General features: G+C 41.3%; 2 protein-coding genes across 2 annotated transcripts in view; both read right to left on the bottom strand.

The window, feature by feature from the left end:
- dnajb12a (DnaJ heat shock protein family (Hsp40) member B12a) overlaps nucleotides 1-21768 on the bottom strand; it is a 352456-nt gene that overhangs the window by 300677 nt on the left and 30011 nt on the right. The window lies entirely within an intron of this gene.
- Nucleotides 1-21768, bottom strand: part of ascc1 (activating signal cointegrator 1 complex subunit 1) — a 31001-nt gene that overhangs the window by 4048 nt on the left and 5185 nt on the right. Inside the window, exons 3-6 of the mRNA XM_069888064.1 lie at nucleotides 21591-21727; nucleotides 9608-9727; nucleotides 8149-8273; nucleotides 5813-5895 (exon numbers count right to left, since the gene is read on the bottom strand). Of these exons, the coding sequence (XP_069744165.1) occupies nucleotides 5813-5895; nucleotides 8149-8273; nucleotides 9608-9727; nucleotides 21591-21727 (465 nt within the window). The remainder of the gene's footprint in view (nucleotides 1-5812; nucleotides 5896-8148; nucleotides 8274-9607; nucleotides 9728-21590; nucleotides 21728-21768) is intronic.

The raw sequence follows: 21768 nt of genomic DNA, 5'->3' as shown, positions 1-21768 counted from the left end.
TAAATATTGTTTTTATGGAACTGTAATTTGCAGCAATTTTGCACCAGTAATGCACAATTCTGCTGCCACAAAACAACACATTTCATAACACACTCATGACAATAAACTGGAATCTGGTAACAGCAGGAAATAAACAGTCTTTGAAGGTGGAGGTTTGTGCTGAATGAATAAGTACTTGATTCATAAAAATAGTTTGTTTTCAAGAAATACAGCAAATCACAAGCCATTTTGGCCCATAAGCCCATGTTGCCCAAATTCCCCAATTAACCGACAAACCCCAAGTAATTTTTGTTGACGGTAGGAGAAAATGGGAGCACCTGGACGAAACCCACGCAGACACAGGGAGAACGAACAAATTCCTTACATACAATGCCAGATTTCAACCCATTTGCTGGCACTGTAACAGTATTGCGCTAACTGCTATGCTAACCATGCTGCCCGGCTGAAAAAGTTAGGAATTGTTCCCACCACCAACCAGTCACTTACCAATTAGAAATATTAGTCTTGTAGATTGGACTAAACATAACTCAACTCCACTGAATTATCAAAATAACAGTCCATATTGTCTTACCCACTGCCACAGTTACTGCTTTAACAAGCTGTATTTATCGGAGTTTTGGATCAGAAGGGGAGTAATTCATTGAACGCACTAACTCCCAATCTTCTTGCAGCTTGCTCATTGGTAAAATCAACCTCCCTCCAAACTGTGTGAACTGGAATCTCCCAGAATTTATATTCAGAGGCTGTCAGGATTTCTATGCACTCAGACCATGGAGAGCCAGGAGACCAATGAATGAATGAATGAGATCCCAGGAAGAACCTAGAGATATAGAGTCACAGGGCACATATGCTTGCCCCATCAAGAGCAACTCATTTAATGCAGCAGTTAGTTATAACAGTGCCAGCAACATGGATTCGAATCTCTCACTGTATGTAAGGAGCTTGAAAATTCTCCCCGTGTCTGTGTGGGTTTGCTCCGGGTGCTCCGATATTCTCCCAGGTTCCAAAGATGTATGGGGTTAAAGGGTTAATTAGTGACAGGGGTGTATTTGGGGCAGAACAGGCTTGTGGGTCAGAAGAGCAAGTTATTTTAAAAAAAGCCTGTGCCAACAAGAATAAGTTTCAATGATTCCATGCCAATCTTGCTTATTCCCATCACTACCTACAGACCCTAGCAATGACCTACATATTCAAGGTACTGCGGCCAACTAACCTACCAACCTGCAAGTCTGGGATTTGCAAAGAAACTGGAGCACTTGGAAGACACTGACACATTTGCAGTGAGAACATAGCTCCACATAGACATCATCATCAGTCAGGATTAGGCCCTGGTTACTGGAACTATAAGGCAGCAGCTCACTTTTCTTGGGTAAATTTTTTTCCTCCACCGATATGTAGAAATTCTGCCTGGCCCACGGGAAAAAGAATCTCAGGGTTGTATGTGATGTCATGCATGAACTCTGACAATAAATCTGAACTTTGAACTTCCTTTGCCACTATTCCCACTGTTTGAAACTCTGCTTGATTGAATTGGAGGTTCAAAGAGCTAAACTACAAGGACTCGTATATTAAATTTCATAATTAGGAATCTTAAAATATCATACACCAAAATCTGAATGTTAAAAAACCAGGTGTTCCTGCTTTTTTGCTAACTTTCAAAACACTTTCACATCAAAGGGAAAGAAAGATTACTTTTACATGAGGTTCAAACCAGATTAAACTTTCCTAAAAAGCAATTAGCCTCCAAAGGACCTCAGTGTGTTTCTAATTACAGGGTCTCTCCAAATGGAGTAGATAGGCTGTAGGAAATCCTATTTTGGCTCGAGTCTTCTTAATGGACTAGCCATTTCACACACTGCTTCAACTTTCATCAGGCACAGCAAAGATTGTAAAATCAGAGAGAAGTGATCCGATGCATTTCAATTAGTTTACCTGAATTCTTGTCCAAGTGGAGGATAAAATGAATGGGGCTATGAAATGTCCAGGCACCTTATAAGGGGGTGCTTTAGTTACAATGAAGTGAAGACGATTGGGAAGGAATCTTAGAGAGGGATGTGGAGGTTCAGGTAATTCAGAGGGGAGTTAGGCAACTTCCTTAGCAGATAACACTGGACAACAATTTTTTTTCAAAAGGTTTGCTTGCTAAAATTAAAATTTGGGATTATGATAGACAAATTCAAACTGAACATACAGACAATTTCAGATTTGCTGCATCACGTTGGAAGTTGGAGAAACATTAACTTTTATTAAATTTAGCATGTTTAATCATATAATGATGCTGACTCACTGTGTTAATTCAACTGACCTAAAAATGTTTTCCGCTGATTTTCATTTGTACTCAGCATCTAATGCCTTTCATGTCAGTGTCCAACAATAGTCGGCCAGCAGTGATGGATTCCAGTTGCCCTGATACCATTTTTCCATGGTCACAAAGACCTAGTGAAACCTTTCACCATGTTTGTCACTGACTGCACCAAAATCAGCAGGGAACAAGTCCAAGTGTGAATGCAGAAAATGACATTTCAATGACACTCTGCACATCATGGTTTTGGATGCTTGAAGTAGACTTAAAATATGACAGGAAATCACAAAAATAGGTTATATTTAAAAAAAGGTACGTGATAAGAAAATGTTAAGGTGATGTTCATGATCAACAGCCCAAATCCATAAAATGCTTCCAAAAATTGTTCAGAAAGCACAATCCTCATTGTCCACTGTAATCGGTGAGGGGTGTTGGGGTTCAGCCACATCGGTGGGATTGATGGCTGGGCAGATGATGGAAGTTCAAAGAATGGTCTTTGATGACTGAGACCCTGGCAAGGATTTGCTCTGGGAGACAGTGGGCAGGAAGTGAAGTGTTGCATAGAAGGAGCAACAGCTTGTAAATCCTGTTCTTCGCTCACAAAATAATGATGATGCAAAACAGTTTCTTGAAACCAGCAACATCTGCTTCTTCTGCACCAAAACAAAAAAGGGATACAAAGACATTTTCATCTTCTTGTTTATATGCACAGTAAAACTCGTTAGCCAGAATTCAAGCAACTGGCAGCCTCAAGCAACCAGCAAAAAAAATTGCAGAAAGTAAATCATTTTAAAAAAAAATATGGGTTTAAAATTGGCACAGCTCGCCATTAGTTCGCCGATCCACGCAACACACAATCTCAAGTAAATTCACTTATTTGGCATCTACTAGCTCCCAAAATGCCAGATACCAGGGATTTTACTGATTTAATGTGCTAATAACTGAATTAAACAACTCCAGGCTACTCCAAACCTACTTGACAACACTTGTCTGACAACCATCAGATTTCAGACCAGGGAGAGAAATCGTACATCAGTCCTGATGCAGTGTCTCAGCCTGTAATGTTAACTACCTCTTTGCTTCCACAGATGCTGCTTGACCACTAAGTTTATCGAGCAAATTTTTATTTTTGCAATGGGATTTTAAAGTCCACTTCTCCACTAAATACCAATGCTGAAAAATCAAAACTCAAATTGTATTCTGCATCAGGACTTGGTGTACAATTTCTCTCCCTGGTCTGAAATGTCCAGCGTTGTACACAAATGTCATTGTTTGTGTTTGTATGGTTGATTGCACAGAAAAAAATCTTGTTGGATTTTTAAAGGTCAAGTCAAATCAACTTTATTAATAGTTCATACAATGTTCGCATGGTAGGATGAGATAGTGTTTCTTCCGGACCACGGAGCATATTTACATAGGTACAAGTTAGGAAAGAAGTTAACACATTAAAATATTACGATATTAAGACGTACACACAAAGTCCACAGTACACTATCCACATCTGCACTTGGAGTTCAGGAGCCTGATGGCCTGGTGGAAAAATCGGTTTCTCAGTCTGGATGTAAGGGCCCAAGTGCTTCAGTACCTCCTGCCAAATGGCAGAAGGGAGAACAGTTAACATTCAGGATGTGTGGTATCTTTCATGTTTATTGCTTTCCACCTGCATCAAATGTAGCAGATGTCCTTCATGCTAGGAAGATGTGCCCCAGTGATCTTTTCTGCCAACTTCACGATCTTCTTCAGGGTCTTGCAGTCCGAGGTGGTACAGCTTCCACACCAGGGAGTGATACAGTTGCATAGGATACTCTCAATACATCTTCTGTAGAATGTAATAAGAAGCAGAGGTGCTGCTGGGCTTTCTTGGCTATGGAGCTGCTGTAGAGACCAGGTGAGGTTCTCCACCACGTGCACACTGAGGAACTTGATGCTTTTGACAACCTCAATGGTAAAGGTGCCAATGGTCAGCGGAGTGTGAGCTATGCATCCAATTTTAGTCTTCACAGAAATATAGAATTTTCTAGGTGCTACAGGGCTGCTACCTTTCAATAATTAAATCAAGGTTCAAATTCTCAAATTAGTTTTGCGATGTAATTTGTTGTATGATTTTCAAAATCCTTTTCAATGAAAATAAAGTCTTATCTTGTTTAATTCTGGTAAATATTTATTCCCGCAGTTTAAAAAAGAGAATTCTGCTGTCAAACTTTCCATACCAAGTTAAAGAAATCTCTTTTTAGGGGAATCAGTGAAAAATGATTAAACTATCATCACCCATAATCCCATATACTGCACATGCGTGCTATTACTCCCACACACTGAACTGCTTACATCATCAGTGCGGACGGCACCACTTCCGACGAAGGTAAGTTCGCAACCGTGACATCTGTATGCATTTAAGGAATGGGCGGGGGGATATGCAGGGCAAGTGTTTTTTTTAATATATATATATATACAGAGAGTATTAAGTCCCTGGAATGGGCTGCCAGGAGTCATGGTTGACAGTAGTGTTTGAGGCTTCCAGACACTCACATTAACCTAGGCATCAGAATTCCTCTTTAAATAAAACTCTCCGGTGTTTAATACTTCATTGGAAGATAATTATTTCAGGCAATGTACTCTCTCAGTAGTCCAGCAGCCCGCTGTGCAGCTCAAATTCACAATTTTCTGATAACACAATCAACATAGCCAAGTTGATGCCCTTGAAGATCAACGGTCACTGGTCAGATGTGACCTTTTCCTTTTTCATTATGCAATTATTCTCATTTTACAATGTTCCAAAGACTTGCATTTTCACAGTATATTTCAAGATTTCAGAATACACCTTAGCAGCAAAAGAAATATAGCTAAACAATTACTTTGGAAACAGAGTGACTGAATGCAAAGTTAATAAACAACTATGTCTTGATGATTCATATTTTCCCAGAAGGCTATGAGCCAAATTCTATTATACAGGATTAGCGTAGATAGGGTTGAAGGGCCTGTTTCTGTGCTACAACTCATATAGAAACCATAACAATCACATTGTAGGAAATAATGTCCCAATAACATTAAGAAATGAACCACGTCTCTTATTTTCACGATATTGTTTGGACGTGTATTGGTCTCAATTCATATCCAAACACTCACATGCTCTCATCAAAATAGTAGAAGAAATGCTTTACAGGTACTTGAGAGACAAGAAGGAACCTCTCATCGAATAGACTAACATGCATTTCTCATCCCTGGGATTAAAACATTCTACCTTTTTAATGTCATGTAAAAGTGTGTTTCTCCCTAGATTTTACATACCAAACTTCTTGCCCTACAAATGGTTCTGTGCTCCACCCAAGTGTGTATTTGGAGTGATGACAAAAACTCAATAGAATTCATTATGATTCTTCTGAGCCATCAATAATTCCATAGTTAGAGACCAATAATCATTGGAGAGGTTATCTACTTTGTACAATGTCCCACCATACTGTTTAGAGGTTGTTCATAGGAACAGTGTGCATTTTACTGAGGTTTAATGCTGACCTTTAACACATTTTTGGCATCAAATGATTCCCTTTCACGCATGTTCTGTTTCCCCAAAGCAGTGTTGCTGTCTCGTTCTTCCACTGAAAGCAACAGAGGTTTCATTATTGACAATTCATCACCACCAACAAACTAAGATGGCAAAAAGGTATTCTTATCGCAGAAAATTCATGCAGCTGATAAAGCTAGATCTAACCTAACTTTCGATTTTGTCTCTAGTCCTGACAAACCAAGTGCTTATCCAGATACTTTTTAAACGTAATGAGTGCTGCTGTCTCGACAATCCCTTTGAGGCAGAGCTCTGAACCGATGAAACTCTTGAAGATTTGTTTTCCCTCAACTACCATCCTAATCCCAGTAAATACTTTATGATCTTAAAACTTCGATCTTCTAAATTTGAGGAGTAGGTTTCCTCCTAATCAGTCTCTCTGGATCAGATTTTTTGTCAGAGTACATACGTGGCATCACGCACAACCCTGAAATTCTTTTTCCTGCGGGCGAAGCAGAATTACTACTTAATGGTAGTGCAAAAAAACAACAACTGTACATATTGTACCCATGTTAACAAATAAAGAAATGTAAACAAACTGACTGTGCAATACAGATAGGCAAAAACAATGAAGTGCAAAAGTAAATGTCCTTAAATGAGTCCCTGATTGAGTTTGTTGTTGAGGAGTCTGATGGTGGAGGGGAAGCAGCGAGTCTTGTGGCACTCATGTGGACTTCAATTAAATCTCTCCTCTGTTCCAAAGGAAATAACATTATTTTTGGACAGTAATTCATATTATCCATAAACAACACTAGATCTCACCACAGTTTACTTTCACAGTGGAAATCAGATGGTGTGAGATGAGTGTATCCCAGCTATTCCTTTCCCATCACTCTTTTGTGGCCTCCTGCAGGTCTCAAATTGTCCATTCTTCATTTAAAAACTTGTCATTTAGGCTTATTCCAACTCTGAAATCATTCTTAAGAAACTGAGAAGGAGCATTCCAACTTAATTAAAAACTCAACAGAAAGCACCCACACACCAGATTAAATAAGAATAAAATTTTAGCTGTTTCTTGGTGGATGGAAACAAACAGGCAGCAGGGTGTGGATATCTATAATCTGTGGACGTTTACAATTTCCTTGTAATCCTTGCCCTTTCCAGCAAACGATAAAGAAAGTTGTATATCTCACTGGAAGGCATACTTTATGACAGCTATTCTTAATGGGGACCATATGCCCCCCCCCCGGGGAGCGCGGACGGAAATCCTTAATAAAGGAGGCGGGGCAAGGTGTATCGAGGGTGGGAGAGAAGTACGGAAAAAAACAAAACTTGACTGCTTTACAGGGAAGTGGGTGCATAAGCTTTCAGCAGGAGTCCCATAGCCAAAAAAGGTTGAGAATAGCTGCTTTAAGATATGAGAGTGTGCACAAAATTAATGTAGGATTTGGATACTTTGTGCAAGATTTTATATCAATAAGAAACGGTATTTCCTCTGGCTAGTGGTTTTAGTAAAATCATAAACTCTTAAAAGTCACTCTTATTTGAAATATTACTGCACATAAGCATTTCAAGTTTAGGCCCTTCAGAACTATACTGACTCAAGGGGGAACTTTTTCACTCAGAGGGTGGTTCGCATCTGGAACAAGCTTCCAATGGAAACTGTAGAATTCTAACATTCAAGGTACATTTGCACATGTATATGCATAGGAAGGGCACAGAAAAATATGGAAAAAATACTGGCAAATGGTACTAACCCAACTTGGTCAAGATGAAGGAGTTGATCCAAAGGACCTGTTCCATGCTGCATGACTATATACAGATCTGCTTTTACCTTTTACAAATATTGGTATAACTGAAGTGCAAGTCTGTGGAATATCTCAAATAACAAATTCAGAAGAATTAATATCACAGCCTGTTTATCTTGCTCTTAGTTACATGGGTACAAGGACTGCCTAAAGAAATCTCTTGGTGCCTGCCACATTGACCACCGCCAGTGGGCTGATAACGCCTCAAACCATGCATCTTGGCGCCTCACAGTTTGGCGGGCAGCAACCTCCTTTGAAGAAGACCGCAGAGCCCACCTCACTGACAAAAGGCAAAGGAGGAAAAACCCAACACCCAACCCCAACCAACCAATTTTCCCTTGCAACCGCTGCAATCGTGTCTGCCTGTCCCGCATCGGACTTGTCAGCCACAAACGAGCCTGCAGCTGACGTGGACTTTTTACCCCCTCCATAAATCTTCGTCCGCGAAGCCAAGCCAAAGAAGAGTTACATGGGAGTCCAGCATCTATAACACTGGTTGTGATTGATTGTATTGGATGGGATGAGTATTATGCACATACCTGTCAGGTCTCTTCTGAAAAGTGTATTCATCAGCGTAGCATGGAGCTTCACCTTGTCCCACTCTCTCCCCATCAGCCCTGAGGCAGTAAATCGCTCCAGGAGTCCATCAGCAATCCGCTGCAATCTGTTCACAAAGGAAGTGCAGGGGTCATGAGAATTGAGTACAGGAGTTGGATGTTATGGTGAGGTTTATGAAGCCAAATTTGGAGTATTGTGTGCAGTTCGGATTGCTTAACTACAGAAAGAATATCAGCAAGAATGAAAGAGTGCAGAGGAGATTTACGATGATTGCCAGGTCTTCAGGAGTTGAGTTACAGGGAAAGATTAAACAGGTTAGGACAGTGGTTCTCAACCTTTTTCTTTCCACTCACAAACCACTTTAAGTTATCCCTATGCCTTTGGTGCTCTGTGATTAGTAAGGAATTGCTTAAGGTGGTATGTGAGTGGGAAGGGAAGGTTGAGAACCACTACTCTAGACCCAAGTGTTACTGAAATATTTTGCTTGAGAAAAATTGTCATTGGCCCATTTCCTTTGGAGCTATGAAACCGTGCACATAACGAGTCAATTAGGTATGATTAAAACAGTGGTTTTCAAACTTTTTCTTTTCGTTATGACTTTATTCCTTGGATCGTAGAAGAATAAAGGGAGATTTGACATGAAGGGTATAGATAGAATAAATGTAAGTAAGCTCCTTCCACTTAAGATTAGGAGAGATAAATACAAGAGGATATGGCTTTAGGGAGAAAGGGGAAAGGTTTAGGGGAAAAAGTAGGGGTAATTCTTCACTTAGAGAGTGGTGGAAGTGTGGAACGAGCTGCCATCTGATGTGGTCAATGCACTCTTGTTTTAAGTATAAATTGGATAGATACATGGAGATGGGCGAGGTCTGGAGGGTTATGGACCGCGTGCAGGTCAGTGGGACTAGCGGAATACTATTTTGGCACAAACTGAATGGCCTGTTTTCTGTTCTGTAATATTCTACGGTTCCATGACAAGCATCGAAGTAGCAGCATTAACCAACATTAGATGGTCATTGACTTGTAGTCCACGTGCATTTGAAATTGGTTCAAGTATTCAACCTTTCTTGTGGAATTATATTACATCTGCTTACATCATCTTTTCACAGAGTGCATTTCAGATCATTACTCTATGAAAACAATTGTGAATAGCAAGGTTTCCTGAATAGTGATCATGTAAATAACTAGGCCATAGTCATTTTCAAATTACCACCTTGCTTTGTTTTTCACAGAATACAGGGAGAATGCAATGTAGTGGAATTTAAATTCTATTATTTTTGAACATATGCTTTGTATGAGAATGTCAGGAGGATCATCCAGTAAGAGAAAGATGCAGGGTAGAAATATTAAATTAGTTTTAAGAATGAATTAATTCCCTCAGATTTTAGTCTTCCCGTGGAGACGGAAATAGAATAAAGTATCGCAATCTTAATCACTTACTTGTCTGTTCCATTTTTCATTTCAATTTTTCCGTAAAGAACATCAACCATACTTGGGTCATCATTCATGTATTCAACCCCTTTTACCCTCACAAGGAGTGGTTTTCCTTCTGTGAGTTTACTGAAAGTAACCAAGGGAGCAAAGAGTAAGTCACTTGAACACAGATACAGCTAGATCAACCACTCAGAGGTTAGATTATCAGAGTTATTTTTAATTCAGACATTACAGCCCTTCTGGTGCATGAGCCCCATGGCACCAAAATTACTCCAACATTACTGGCAACCCACGTATGTTTTGAATGGCAAAAACCCATGAAGACAAGGGGAGATCGTACAAACTCCTCACAGACAGTGCCAGATTTGAGCCAGGAGGCTGGTGGTATAATAGCATAATAATGGAATTCTCAAAGTAGAGGATAGTACACCTAGTCTCAGTAAAATATAAAAGTCAAGCAATGAATTGCTTGATGACCTTCACCAAAAGGCAGCCAACATATTAAAAGACATCTCACCCAGGCTATACCCTCTTCCCCCTCCTTCAGCAATGTAAGACCACACACCATCATATTCAAGATCAGTTTCTTCCCTCCCATTAGTCACTTTTCCGATTTATTGTCAGAGTACATACATGACATCACATACAACCCTGAGATTCTGTTTCCTGCCAGCCAGGCAGACTTACCACTTACTGATAGTGCAAAGTAAAAACTGTACACAACATACACATGTAAACAAATAAAGAAATGGAAACAAACTGACTGCAATACAAAGAGGGGGGAAAAAATGCAAAAGTAAGAGTTCTTAAATGAGTCCCTGACTGAGTTTATTAGGTTGAGTTGAGGAGTTTGATGGTGGAGAGGTAGCAGCTATTCCTGAACTTGCTGGTGTGAGTCTTGTGGTAGACCTCTTTCCTGATGGCAGCAGTGAGAACAGAGCATGCGCTGGGTGGTGTGGATCCTTGATGATCGCTGCTGCTCTCTGACAGCAGTGTTCCCTGTAGATGTTCTTGGTGGTGGGGTGGGATTTGCCTGTGATATCCTGTGCTATTTCTACTACCTTCTTCAGGGCTTTCCGTTTAGCAGTATGGGTAACCTCCATTCCAGACGGTGATGCAATTGGTCAGCACACTTTCCACCACACATCTGTAGAAATTTGCCAGGGTTTCCAACTTCATACTAAACCTCTGGAAACTTCTAAGGAAGTTGAGGCACTAACGTGCTTTCTAAATGATGCCATTTGTGTGTGGGTCCAGGAAAGACTCTCCCAGATAGAGACTCAAAACTTAAATTTGCTCACCCTCTCCACCTCGGATTCCCCAAGGATCACTGGATCGTGCACATCTAGTTTTTTTCTTTTTGAAGTCAACAATCAGTTCCATAGTTTTGGTGCCATTCGGCCAATTTTTCAATCTCCCTCCTGTATGCTGAATCATTGCTCCTTTTTATACAACCCACTCCTGAACAAACTTCACGCTCGTAAAACTACATTGTCATTGCTCTTTTCTCACTGATCTCACTCTGTACCTGCACACTTCACCCTGTTGTTAATTGCTGCTTTATATATGGGGTCACCAGCTGGATTGTACACAAAACAAACTTTGTCACTATGCCCCATTACAAATGACAATAAACTTGTAATGAATTAAGTTCTGTTTCCTTTGCTCTTATAGATTCTGCTTTATAATCATCTTTGAGCCCATACAAAACACCCACCCCACACCTAACTAATGGCAGTCCCCAGGTTACCATATAACTGTTTACGGCGTGGAAACAGGCCATGTCGGCCCTTCAAGTCCACGCCAGTTCACTTGAACAACTCCACTAGTTTCCCCCTCCTGCTCTCCACCCATAACCCTCCAACCCCTCACATCCATGTACACAACCAATCTTCTCTTAAATGATAGAAGGGACCCTGCCACAACTATCTCTTTTGGAAGATCATTCCATTCTGCCACCACTCTCTGAGTGAAAAAGCATCCTTTAATATTCACCTAAAGTTTTGCCCCTTTACCCTCAACTTATGCCCTCTTGTTCCAACCTCCCCTGCCCTCAGGGGAAATAGTCTATTTATATCTACTCTATCTATTCCCTTCATAATTTTAAATACCTCTATCAAATCCGCTCTCAGCCATCTACATTCCAATGAATAAAGTCCCCTTTCTCTGTAATCTAGATTCTGTAAGCCAGGCAACATCCTTGTACGAACGAGATCTGTTCCCAAGTCTGTCTGTCAAATTTGAAGGTGAGTCAGAACAGGTACATTTAGCATTAGTTAGTCAACTGTTTGTCTAAGTATATATTTTACCTTTCTATGCATATAAAATTACTGCAGTCAATTTCTTAAAGTCAGCACATTCAACATAGTGTTCACGGTATCGTGATTAGACTTAAAATGGCAGACGGTGTTCTCCTTACTCCAGCCGACACACTGGAAGCCAAGTGTAGTCCGTTTGCCCATAAGTCAGACGTTCATAACCCAGGGACTGCCTGTACTGCCTGACAGTTGTAAATAGAGAATATGTTTTAAAATAAATAGTCCCCTCCTAAACTTTCTTCAATGAAAGTATGTTTTACGTCTTTCTTAAAAGATTTTTATTGAGTTTGACATACAAGCATAAATACATTGACAATTACATAATTCATTTGCATACAAACAAGGATGCACAAAAAATGAAAAAAGCAGATAAAACTACCTCAATAATTGCTTATAATATCTCAAAAGCATTTAATTGAAATGATCTATGTATCCACGTTAAACCCATTTATTGAAATGACTTGTACAAAATGAAGGAAAGAAATTAAAAATTAAAACTAAATCGAATCTGTTCTAATTCTACTGTGGAAAGTATACCTGAAGAAGATCCTTAATTTACTGTACATCTAAAAAAACTACTTCACTTTTTCACACAACTAAAAGATGCTTTCCTAACAAACATGAATCATGATCTCCTGAGAGAAACTATTTAAACTGTGTTTACTGAAGCAGAAGACTGAATCCATTGCTACTCATTTATATTCAAGAACTCTGGTGAATCTGAACGGACTGCTGTTTATGCAGTTGAGAGAAAAATGTTGAGTATGTTATAAAAACAAGAGAATTGATGCAAAACATTCCTAACCAAATATGCTGGTACTTTAAATGTTTATGGACCTTCAACTGATGAGCTGAATAATTCTTTTTGATACTGAGTAAAATGTAAACTACCAAAAGCTTCCAAACCCAGATACAGGTCTCAATTATCTGTCTCATATTCAACTACACTTGGGATCCACTCTCTACCTAAAAATTGAGCCCTGTTCCATAACCATATAACCATTTAAACATTCAAGCTTTTCCCCCCCCAAGTCCAGCCCACTCCTTCGATTCTGCTCTTTCTTCCTCACCACAATATCCCTGCTGTGCTTCGTACAACCCCTTCCCTTGCACCAAAAAGAAACCATTCCCCCTCTGCCAGAACATCCCTTTCCCTCCAGGTCATAAAAGCTCTGCACCCGTCATACACATGCACCTTACCCTTCCTCCATCACACACGGCCCTTGCACCCCCCCGTCACACACGGCCCTTGCACCCCCCCGTCACACACGGCCCTTGCACCCCCCCGTCACACACGGCCCTTGCACCCCCCCGTCACACACGGCCCTTGCACCCCCCCGTCACACACGGCCCTTGCACCCCCCCGTCACACACGGCCCTTGCACCCCCCCGTCACACACGGCCCTTGCACCCCCCCGTCACACACGGCCCTTGCACCCCCCGTCACACACGGCCCTTGCACCCCCCCGTCACACACGGCCCTTGCACCCCCCCGTCACACACGGCCCTTGCACCCCCCCGTCACACACGGCCCTTGCACCCCCCCGTCACACACGGCCCTTGCACCCCCCCGTCACACACGGCCCTTGCACCCCCCCGTCACACACGGCCCTTGCACCCCCCCGTCACACACGGCCCTTGCACCCCCCCGTCACACACGGCCCTTGCACCCCCCCGTCACACACGGCCCTTGCACCCCCCCGTCACACACGGCCCTTGCACCCCCCCCGTCACACACGGCCCTTGCACCCCCCCGTCACACACGGCCCTTGCACCCCCACGTCACACACGGCCCTTGCACCCCCCCCGTCACACACGGCCCTTGCACCCCCCTGTCACACACGGCCCTTGCACCCCCCCCGTCACACACGGCCCTTGCACCCCCCCCGTCACACACGGCCCTTGCACCCCCCCCGTCACACACGGCCCTTGCACCCCCCCATCACACATGGTGCCCTTGCACCCCTCATTACATGACTCCTTCTTCCCCATGTCACATGAGCCCCTCCACCCGTGTCACACAAGCTCCTCCCCCCATGCCCCTCCACCCGTGTCACACAATGCTCCTCACAGCACCCTCCACCCAAAATCATAAGGCTGATTTCAGCATTTTTTGTACTTGCCATTCAATTCCAAAAGGTCATCAGTGAAATCTGTTCCCCTTTCCATAAACTGCAGCCTAACCCAGATGTTCAAAGGTTTGCTGTCCAATTCTGTGCCAAGCTGATCAACCACCAAAAACCCACCCTCGCTCTACCCATTCCCCCACCTTCTCCTCCCACATGGAGCAATTCAAAGGTGGCAGTATTCTTGTCAGCCAAATGGATATTGAAGTTCTCATTCACTCTCCCCACAAACTGCAGGACTATTTTTAATCACTTACTCCATGCCTCAAGCTTCAGTTTCTGCAGTCTCAGCAACAAACTTACATTTAATAAAGCCAAAAACTGCCACGGTTCTGCAAGGCAATGAATCAAGCCAAGTTGTGCAAGTTCAGGAATCAAAAACTTGGTCAAGCTGAAGGTTTTAAAGGAGAGGTGTGTGGAGAGGTGAAGAAGCTGAGAAAGGGAATCGCAGAGCTGCAACTGAGCTAGATAAAGAAGCAGTCAAGCATGGAAATTTAAAAAAAAGGATGCAAGGCTAAGAGGTCACGATTGGAGAAAAATGGGCAGCACGGTTAGGGAAGAGGTTGGTATAATGCTGTTGAAGAGCCAGCGACCAGGGTGAGGATTCAGCGCTGTCTGTACGGAATTTGTACATTCTCCTTGTGCCTGCGTGAGTTTCCTCCAGTGCTCTGGTTTCCTCCCACCTTTCAAAGTATATAGAGTTGTAGGTCAATTGGGTGAATTGGGCAGCACAGTCCTGAGGGCAGGAATGGTCTGTTATGGTGCTGTATGTCTAAATTAAAGATTAAATTAATAGAGCAAAGGTAACAGAATTTTAGGTTACTTAAGTGTAACTGGGTGGCACAGGCTTGTGAGCCGAAAGGGCCTGTTACCTTGCTGTAGATCTGTATGTGCAAATTTATGTACAGATATCCTGAAGATCACAGAGTTCAAAAAGAGCAAAGACACAGGAATGCATTTGAAATAAGAAATGAGGATTTTTATAAACAAATCAAGGCCAATGCAAGCCAACAATCACAGGTCAGAGCAAAGTCTGGAATACACTACTTTCCCCACTCTTCCTGGAGTTGACTATAAGCTGCTGTAGTTATTATTCACGCCAATTACCCAGAATATCCTTGCCCGATTCACATTGCACAGTATTGCAATTGGACAAAAAAAAAATGGCGTAGGAGGGGCCCCTTAAATATTAGTTGACCTGCAAGACCCTGGTATCTAGCACCTATGGGGATTGGTAGATGCCATATAAATGAATTTTCCAGTTGCTTGGAATTGCATGTCGCATGGATTGGTGAATTAAATTGGCAGGGCATGCCAATATTAAACTTCCATATTTTCTTGCCTAATTATTTTCTATGAGTTTTTTTTGTTGGTTGCTTGAAGTTACCAATTGCTTGAATTCAGCATACCAAGGGGTTTTACTGTATGTATTCAAATAAAAAAAGTGAGACCATATACAGAATCCTATCAATACTATCATTTGATATTAACAATGAAAAGTGCTTGCTTCTCTAGTGATGCCTGAGAATCACTAGTGAAGATTCCTGCAAAGAAAATCTGTCAAATTTACCAGTGCAACATGCCCATTAAGGATCATTTAGTTCAGAACATCATTTCTTTCCTCCATTTTTGAAGCAAACAAATCAAGTTATTCAAAATAAATACACGAGAGCTGAAATAAGACCATGCCAACTTCACACGAAGGACGATTTCAGAATGGCGTACGAGTGATACGTTTTTGTAGGTACTGCATAAATCTTTTAAATGACTATGGAATTAAATCTGCCTGTTCATGACCAGTTAATTCCTTAACTGCACTCCAACTGAACATTATACTCACATTGCCATTTGCAGTTCTACCTCAATTCATCTGCTCTTGAACCCTGATACAAGCCTTTGTTATTTCTAAACTGTTCCATTGTCTTCCAGATTGAATTGCCACCTCCATAAACATGAACTCATTTAAAATTTTGCTTGCAAGTTATAAAACAATATAGTTTATGGCCAAAGGTTTCAAAATGATCATCACAACAGGTTAATGTCTGGATCTTCAACTAACATCTCAGTTAAACGAATTCTCCTAATCTACTTTCTAAAAAAATAACAGCAAATTGTCTTAAAGAATTTATGTAGAAAAATCCCAAATGGTGAAATTTATAAAAATTGGAGGCAAAATTGTTGGTATTAGGAAGAGTGATCAAAGCTTGGACATGGAGCATGATTTGGTAAAGGTAAAACTACATTTAGAATGCACCATAGATAGGCAGACAGAGAGCCACCACTTTGACCAGCGCCCCTCACAGAAACCTACAGCACCTGGCGTTCCTAGGTAGGTCTCCCCTCCAAGTCCTGAGCCTGCTTAGCTTCCGAGATCAGACAATCTCAGGCATATTCAGGCTTTTGGAGCAACCTTTTTTTGACCATGGCCCATTTAGTTCTGCTCAAACTTTATGGCCCCCATTGCCTGTGAAACAGTCATTCAGTTGGTTTCTTCCATACTTCTACTGACTACATCAAAACATTAAAAATACTTTCTGATTTCAGTCTGTGGCCCCCTCTTAAATGTTGTGTGACCCTCAGGGAGGCAGCATGGTTCCTGCTGAGAATGGCTGCTCTAGCCCATCACAGTCAGAAGGTAGTGTCCCTATTGAGACTAGCTGATTTAGAGCACAAATTTATGGAGAAACAGAAGGCTTCAGGGCAGAATTCCCAAGAACATACCTGGCCACAGTCAGTGAGGAGTGAGTTGTATAAGAGCCAAAGTCAGAGGAAGGCAGTGTTTGGAAGGGACCATTACCAGTCAAAGGGAGAAGTGAAGTCATGAAGGCAATAACACAAGAATTTTAAGATGGAGTGTTTGAAGGAACCAGAGATTTGTAACTATACAGATTAAAATCAAGTTGCAAATGTTGAATTATAAAACTGAAAATACAAATTGCTAACATGTCATGCTCTTCGTTTGTGATGAGGAATTATACTTTTATTATGTGTACTTTCTACAGATGCTGTTGTATCTCCTTTTCCTAGATTTTCCATTTTTATTTCTGCAATTTACTGGAGTTAAATGCAAAATTATGTTATTATTTCCCATGTAAATAAATATTGTATTTTTCTGTTACCTTAACAGCTGCTCAGAATCGGATTAGGATTTTTCTTTTATGTCAAAATTCACAAATATTGTGTATTATGTACATGACAATAAAGGAACCTTAATGGAGGCTGAATGGAAATAGGCAGCCCAGGACTGCTCAGAGCATTGATGTAAACCTCATCACGAGTGTGATGAACTAGCACCTCATTGTACTAAAATGCACAAATCTTTTCTGTTGAATAATGTTTTTCATTTGAAAACAAAGCCCCAGTTTGTTCGTAGCTTAAATCAGCTCTGATGTAGTCCTTCCAGCTATCAAGGGGAGCTGGGGAAGAAGGTCAATCTTTTGGCAGAGCTGTTGCTGTAACAACATGTTGTGCCACGGAGTGTCTTGGCACAATGCTCTGCGGATCAGCAGGAGAGCTCAAAACCATACGCAACCATGGCTGTTCCTGTAAAACTGCACTTGTTTACAGATTTTGCTTTGACAAAGAGCGTGACAACATGAGGTGCAGTGTGCTTGATAAAACCTTGCCAAATGGTGAGGGCTGTGGTGGTGGGGGGGGGGGAGGGGGGGCGTGGGTGGGAGGTGGCAGATCATTTCACAGTCCTTCACAACTTGCTGCTAACTTGATTCATCAGTTTTTACAGTTTAGAGCCTGTGGAAATAAAGCTGCAACTTCCCAACCCTTAGCAGCATCGCACTAAAAATGCTTAGAACCTGTTCAATTCATTGTGCCCTGTGGAAGGTCTGCAAAAGAATCATCTAAATATGTCCCACTCTCCTGCTCTTACCCAATGGTTACATTGCTGCTTTTAAACATGAGGAGTGATTCAGAAGAGGAGATGAAGAAGGGGTTGATTTTCTTTTAATGGGAGAAGCATCACATGCCTATTAAACATTAATATAGCCCTGTTGGTCTAAAAAGTCCAATTTTGTGCCAAAAATACTTTGCATACAAACTCAATTAACCTATTAATACATGACTGAGGAGATTGCTAAAAGTTACCACAACAAATAAATCACTACTTTTACAAAGAGAGGATTAAAACAAATAAAACTTACTGCACTAGATGTTTGAGTCCTCCTCAACCACAGTTACCCATTTAAAATAAGGTAGATTTACCAAATGGAAAATCCTGAAGTGTATCAATATAGATTAATGCGTATGGTAAAAGAGATTCATAATCACAGGAGTACAATCCCTCAGTTGTTGTTACTGGACTAACAACCTGGTGCCACAAGTTCAAATGTCCCACAAGGGCAATGAGAAACAAATTAAGTGAATTAAATAAATATGGAATAAAAAGTTCATTATCATCTGATTGTACATGTAAAACACAACAACAAAAAAAATCTCTCCAGACCACGGCGCATGCACAAAAACGTGCAATACTCAGTACATAAAGATCACAGAAATAAACAAAATAAATATATATAAATATTTGGGATGATTGTCATGGTTGCAGGATTCTTGTTAATTAGTCTCACAGCCAGTGGGATGTAGCTATTCCCTAGTCTGGCAGTCCTGATTTTGATTCTCCTGTACAGGTACCTTCTTCTTAATGATACTAGGTTGAATATTCTATGAACTGGATGAAAAGGATCTCTATAAATCCTTGAGCATTTTAATGTAGTTTATAGAGGGAAAGGAGACCCCAGTGATCCTCTCAGCTGCTTTAATGGACCTCAGTATAGACCTGCAGTCTGATGCTTTGCAGCTACCATACCACACAAGACCCTCAATTGGGTCTATACTGTCAAGATGGGAACCAGTAGCCTTGCCCTCCTTAGCAAGTGTAGGTATTGCTGCACCTTCCTGAATATGAAGTGTTGTGAGTCCAGGATAGGTTGTCCCTTATATGCACACCAAGGTGGTCTCCACATTTTCCGCAATGAAAACGCTGATGTGTGGTGCAGAATGGTCAACCATCATCCTCCTGAAGTCCACAATCATCTCCTTTATCTTGCCCATATTGGGGCACAGGTTCCTGTTCTTGAATACATTGAAAATCCATCCTATTTACAAGGACAATACAGCAAAAATAGTCCATAATCCCTACACAGTAGAACCCAAAACAGGCCAGTGTTTTAAACACTAGCAACACATGGTGGCCTTGCTAGTCATACACTTCCATCTCATGAATGAATTCAGACAGGTAATGACACAGGCATTGGGTATGAAGCCCTTGCCTTTGTACCTCTGCTAATTAAAACCTACACATCTTAACACATCTCGTACAAAGCTCTGCAGCTCTCAGCTCTTCAAATAGACTTCTCCTCACTAGCTTAATGCCCTGATGGTTTCTGTCCGCACAAACCTTACATAAAGCATGTTCCCGGTTCCCATGGGAGGCTTTCTCCCCCCCCCCCCCACTTATCTATCCTTTAATTCTGCTTTTCATTACATTAAATCTATGCTCCCATATTCTGACCCCTCAGCTCTTTGCTATTTACTCTGTCTCGATTTCTTGTACTTTTACAAACAGTAACATTTCCTGCAGGTTCCTTGGTTCTAAAGAAAGCAATCTAATCTTTCCTCGTAACTAAAAAATTTTCTAGTTCCAGTATCATCTTCATAAATCTCCTGGATACACCAGATGAAGTGGTTTCTAATAGTTCTGTTTCTTTACTGGTGTTTGACTTCTCCTGCCAGGCATTAATAATAGATTTGGCTGCATCAACAGCACAAGGTTCCTTTTTTTTTTGGTTGCCAGCATTATATTTGTCTGTGTCAACTGGATGTGGGAGTAAAAATTCTGCCTAGCGCACTGGGAAACGAATCGAAGGGTTGCATGTGATGTCATGCACTCTGACAGAAAATCTGAACTTTGAACATTTGTGGGAGTCCCCAAGAATGTTGCCAATTGCACAAGATTCCTACAAGGTTTCAGTCTTTGAAGGAGGATATCAATTTGTTTCAACATGTGCTGATATCCCTGTATTCTTTGAATTTTGGAGGTGGCGTCAATAGTTTCATACAGCTGAAATACATTGATATAAAATCATGAATCCAACTTTTGCACATCTTTTGCCCAAACTTTATTAAAGTAGTTGGAACTCACCACTAGTATTTTCAGTGGATTTAACAATTTGAAATTTGTGCAGGAAGCTGTCAATACCTTCATTGCTATTTAGTTTAGTATCAACCGAATCAATTGTTCCACTGTGGATTTAAACTGATCCAATCCAGACTGAAGGGAAAGGATGCCGTGAAGCATTTTCAAGTGATTAATGACATCTAGTGGTCGAAACATTTGACCACTTACTGCATGGTAGATTGTACACAAATTATGTTATGGAAGGAGACCCTTTTGCCCCATTGAGTTTGCAGAGCAATCCCATTCCCCACTCCAGTCCCTTTAACCACTTTTTCCCCACATTCCAATTAACACCCTCCAGATTCTACCACTCGTCTCCAGGCTCAGAGGCAATTTACAGTGGCCGATTGACCTACCAACCTGCACATCTTTGGGAAACAAGAGGAAACCAAGAGCACTAGAGGAGAAACCACAGACTTATTTTAAGTTTAAATAGTAGCGGTAACAGGCCCTTTCGGCCCATGTGCCGCCCAATTACACCCAATTATCCTATATTCACCGTACGTTTTTGATGGGTGGGAGGAAACCAGAGCACCCGGAGGAAATCCACACAGGCAGGAGACAGTACAAATTCTTTACTGAGAGCCCCGGATTCGAACCTGGGTCGCTGGCGCTGTAATAGAGCTGCGCTAACCGCTACACTTTCTGAGCCACTCTGGCAGGGAGCATATACAGACAACACCGGAGCTCAGGTTGACAGTGCTGTGAGGCAGTAGCTCTCCAAATGTACCACTGTATCTCCATATTCATGGTGGCCTTTTTGTGTGCCTTAACAGAGCAAACTCAGGAAAGCAAATTTTTGTGTATTTTGTGTTATAAAGGATTATCATAGTGGTCTGGTACATACATCTTGGACTCCATAGGAACAATTCTTGAATACAGCTTCTGCATAAGCCACAGTAGAAAATCGGAATATAATCGGTCATATTAAAGCCTGGGCTTTCAGCTGTTGGTATTTCAAATGATAGCTAGTTTCTGCACTTTGGGTTATTTGCTCAGAACTTCCTACCTAAACTGTTCATACAGACAATGGGAAGAATACAAATAACATGAAACGCAAAAGAGTCTTCACCATAAAGTTCAGAACCAAGACATATTAAACATCTTTGTTATCCAATGGTGAGAATGTGCTATCACATAGAATGGGCGAGGTATGAAGGACAGATATATTTAACAGATGTCTGGTCAAGCTCAAGGAAGGGTTATATTGATCGATTTAAGGCCCAGCAGAGCATAAACATCAGAAAGGTGTTTGTGACAAATGAACTGTTTTGTGCCATTTAATCCTGTCTAAAAATAGTTCAGCCTGGAGGAGCAACAGAGTGCTGAAAATTGCCTTGGATTTTACTCACTCAATAAAGTCCTCCTTGCACTTCTGCAGCAGTTCACAAGCTCTGGTAACATCTTGCTCGTTGAGCAGGATGAGTGTTCCGATCGTCAGGTGCAGCTTTGCTGGGTTCTGGAAAATACTTTTGTCAATCCCATAGTCCTGGAAAGGGTAAACGGGTGAACTTTCACTTTGTTCTGTTC

Source organism: Narcine bancroftii, chromosome 6 (assembly GCF_036971445.1).
Source record: "Narcine bancroftii isolate sNarBan1 chromosome 6, sNarBan1.hap1, whole genome shotgun sequence".
In the NCBI taxonomy this organism is placed as follows: domain Eukaryota; kingdom Metazoa; phylum Chordata; class Chondrichthyes; order Torpediniformes; family Narcinidae; genus Narcine; species Narcine bancroftii.
The sequence above is the reverse complement of the archived record's forward strand: the minus strand, read 5'-3'. Positions and strand labels throughout refer to the sequence as shown.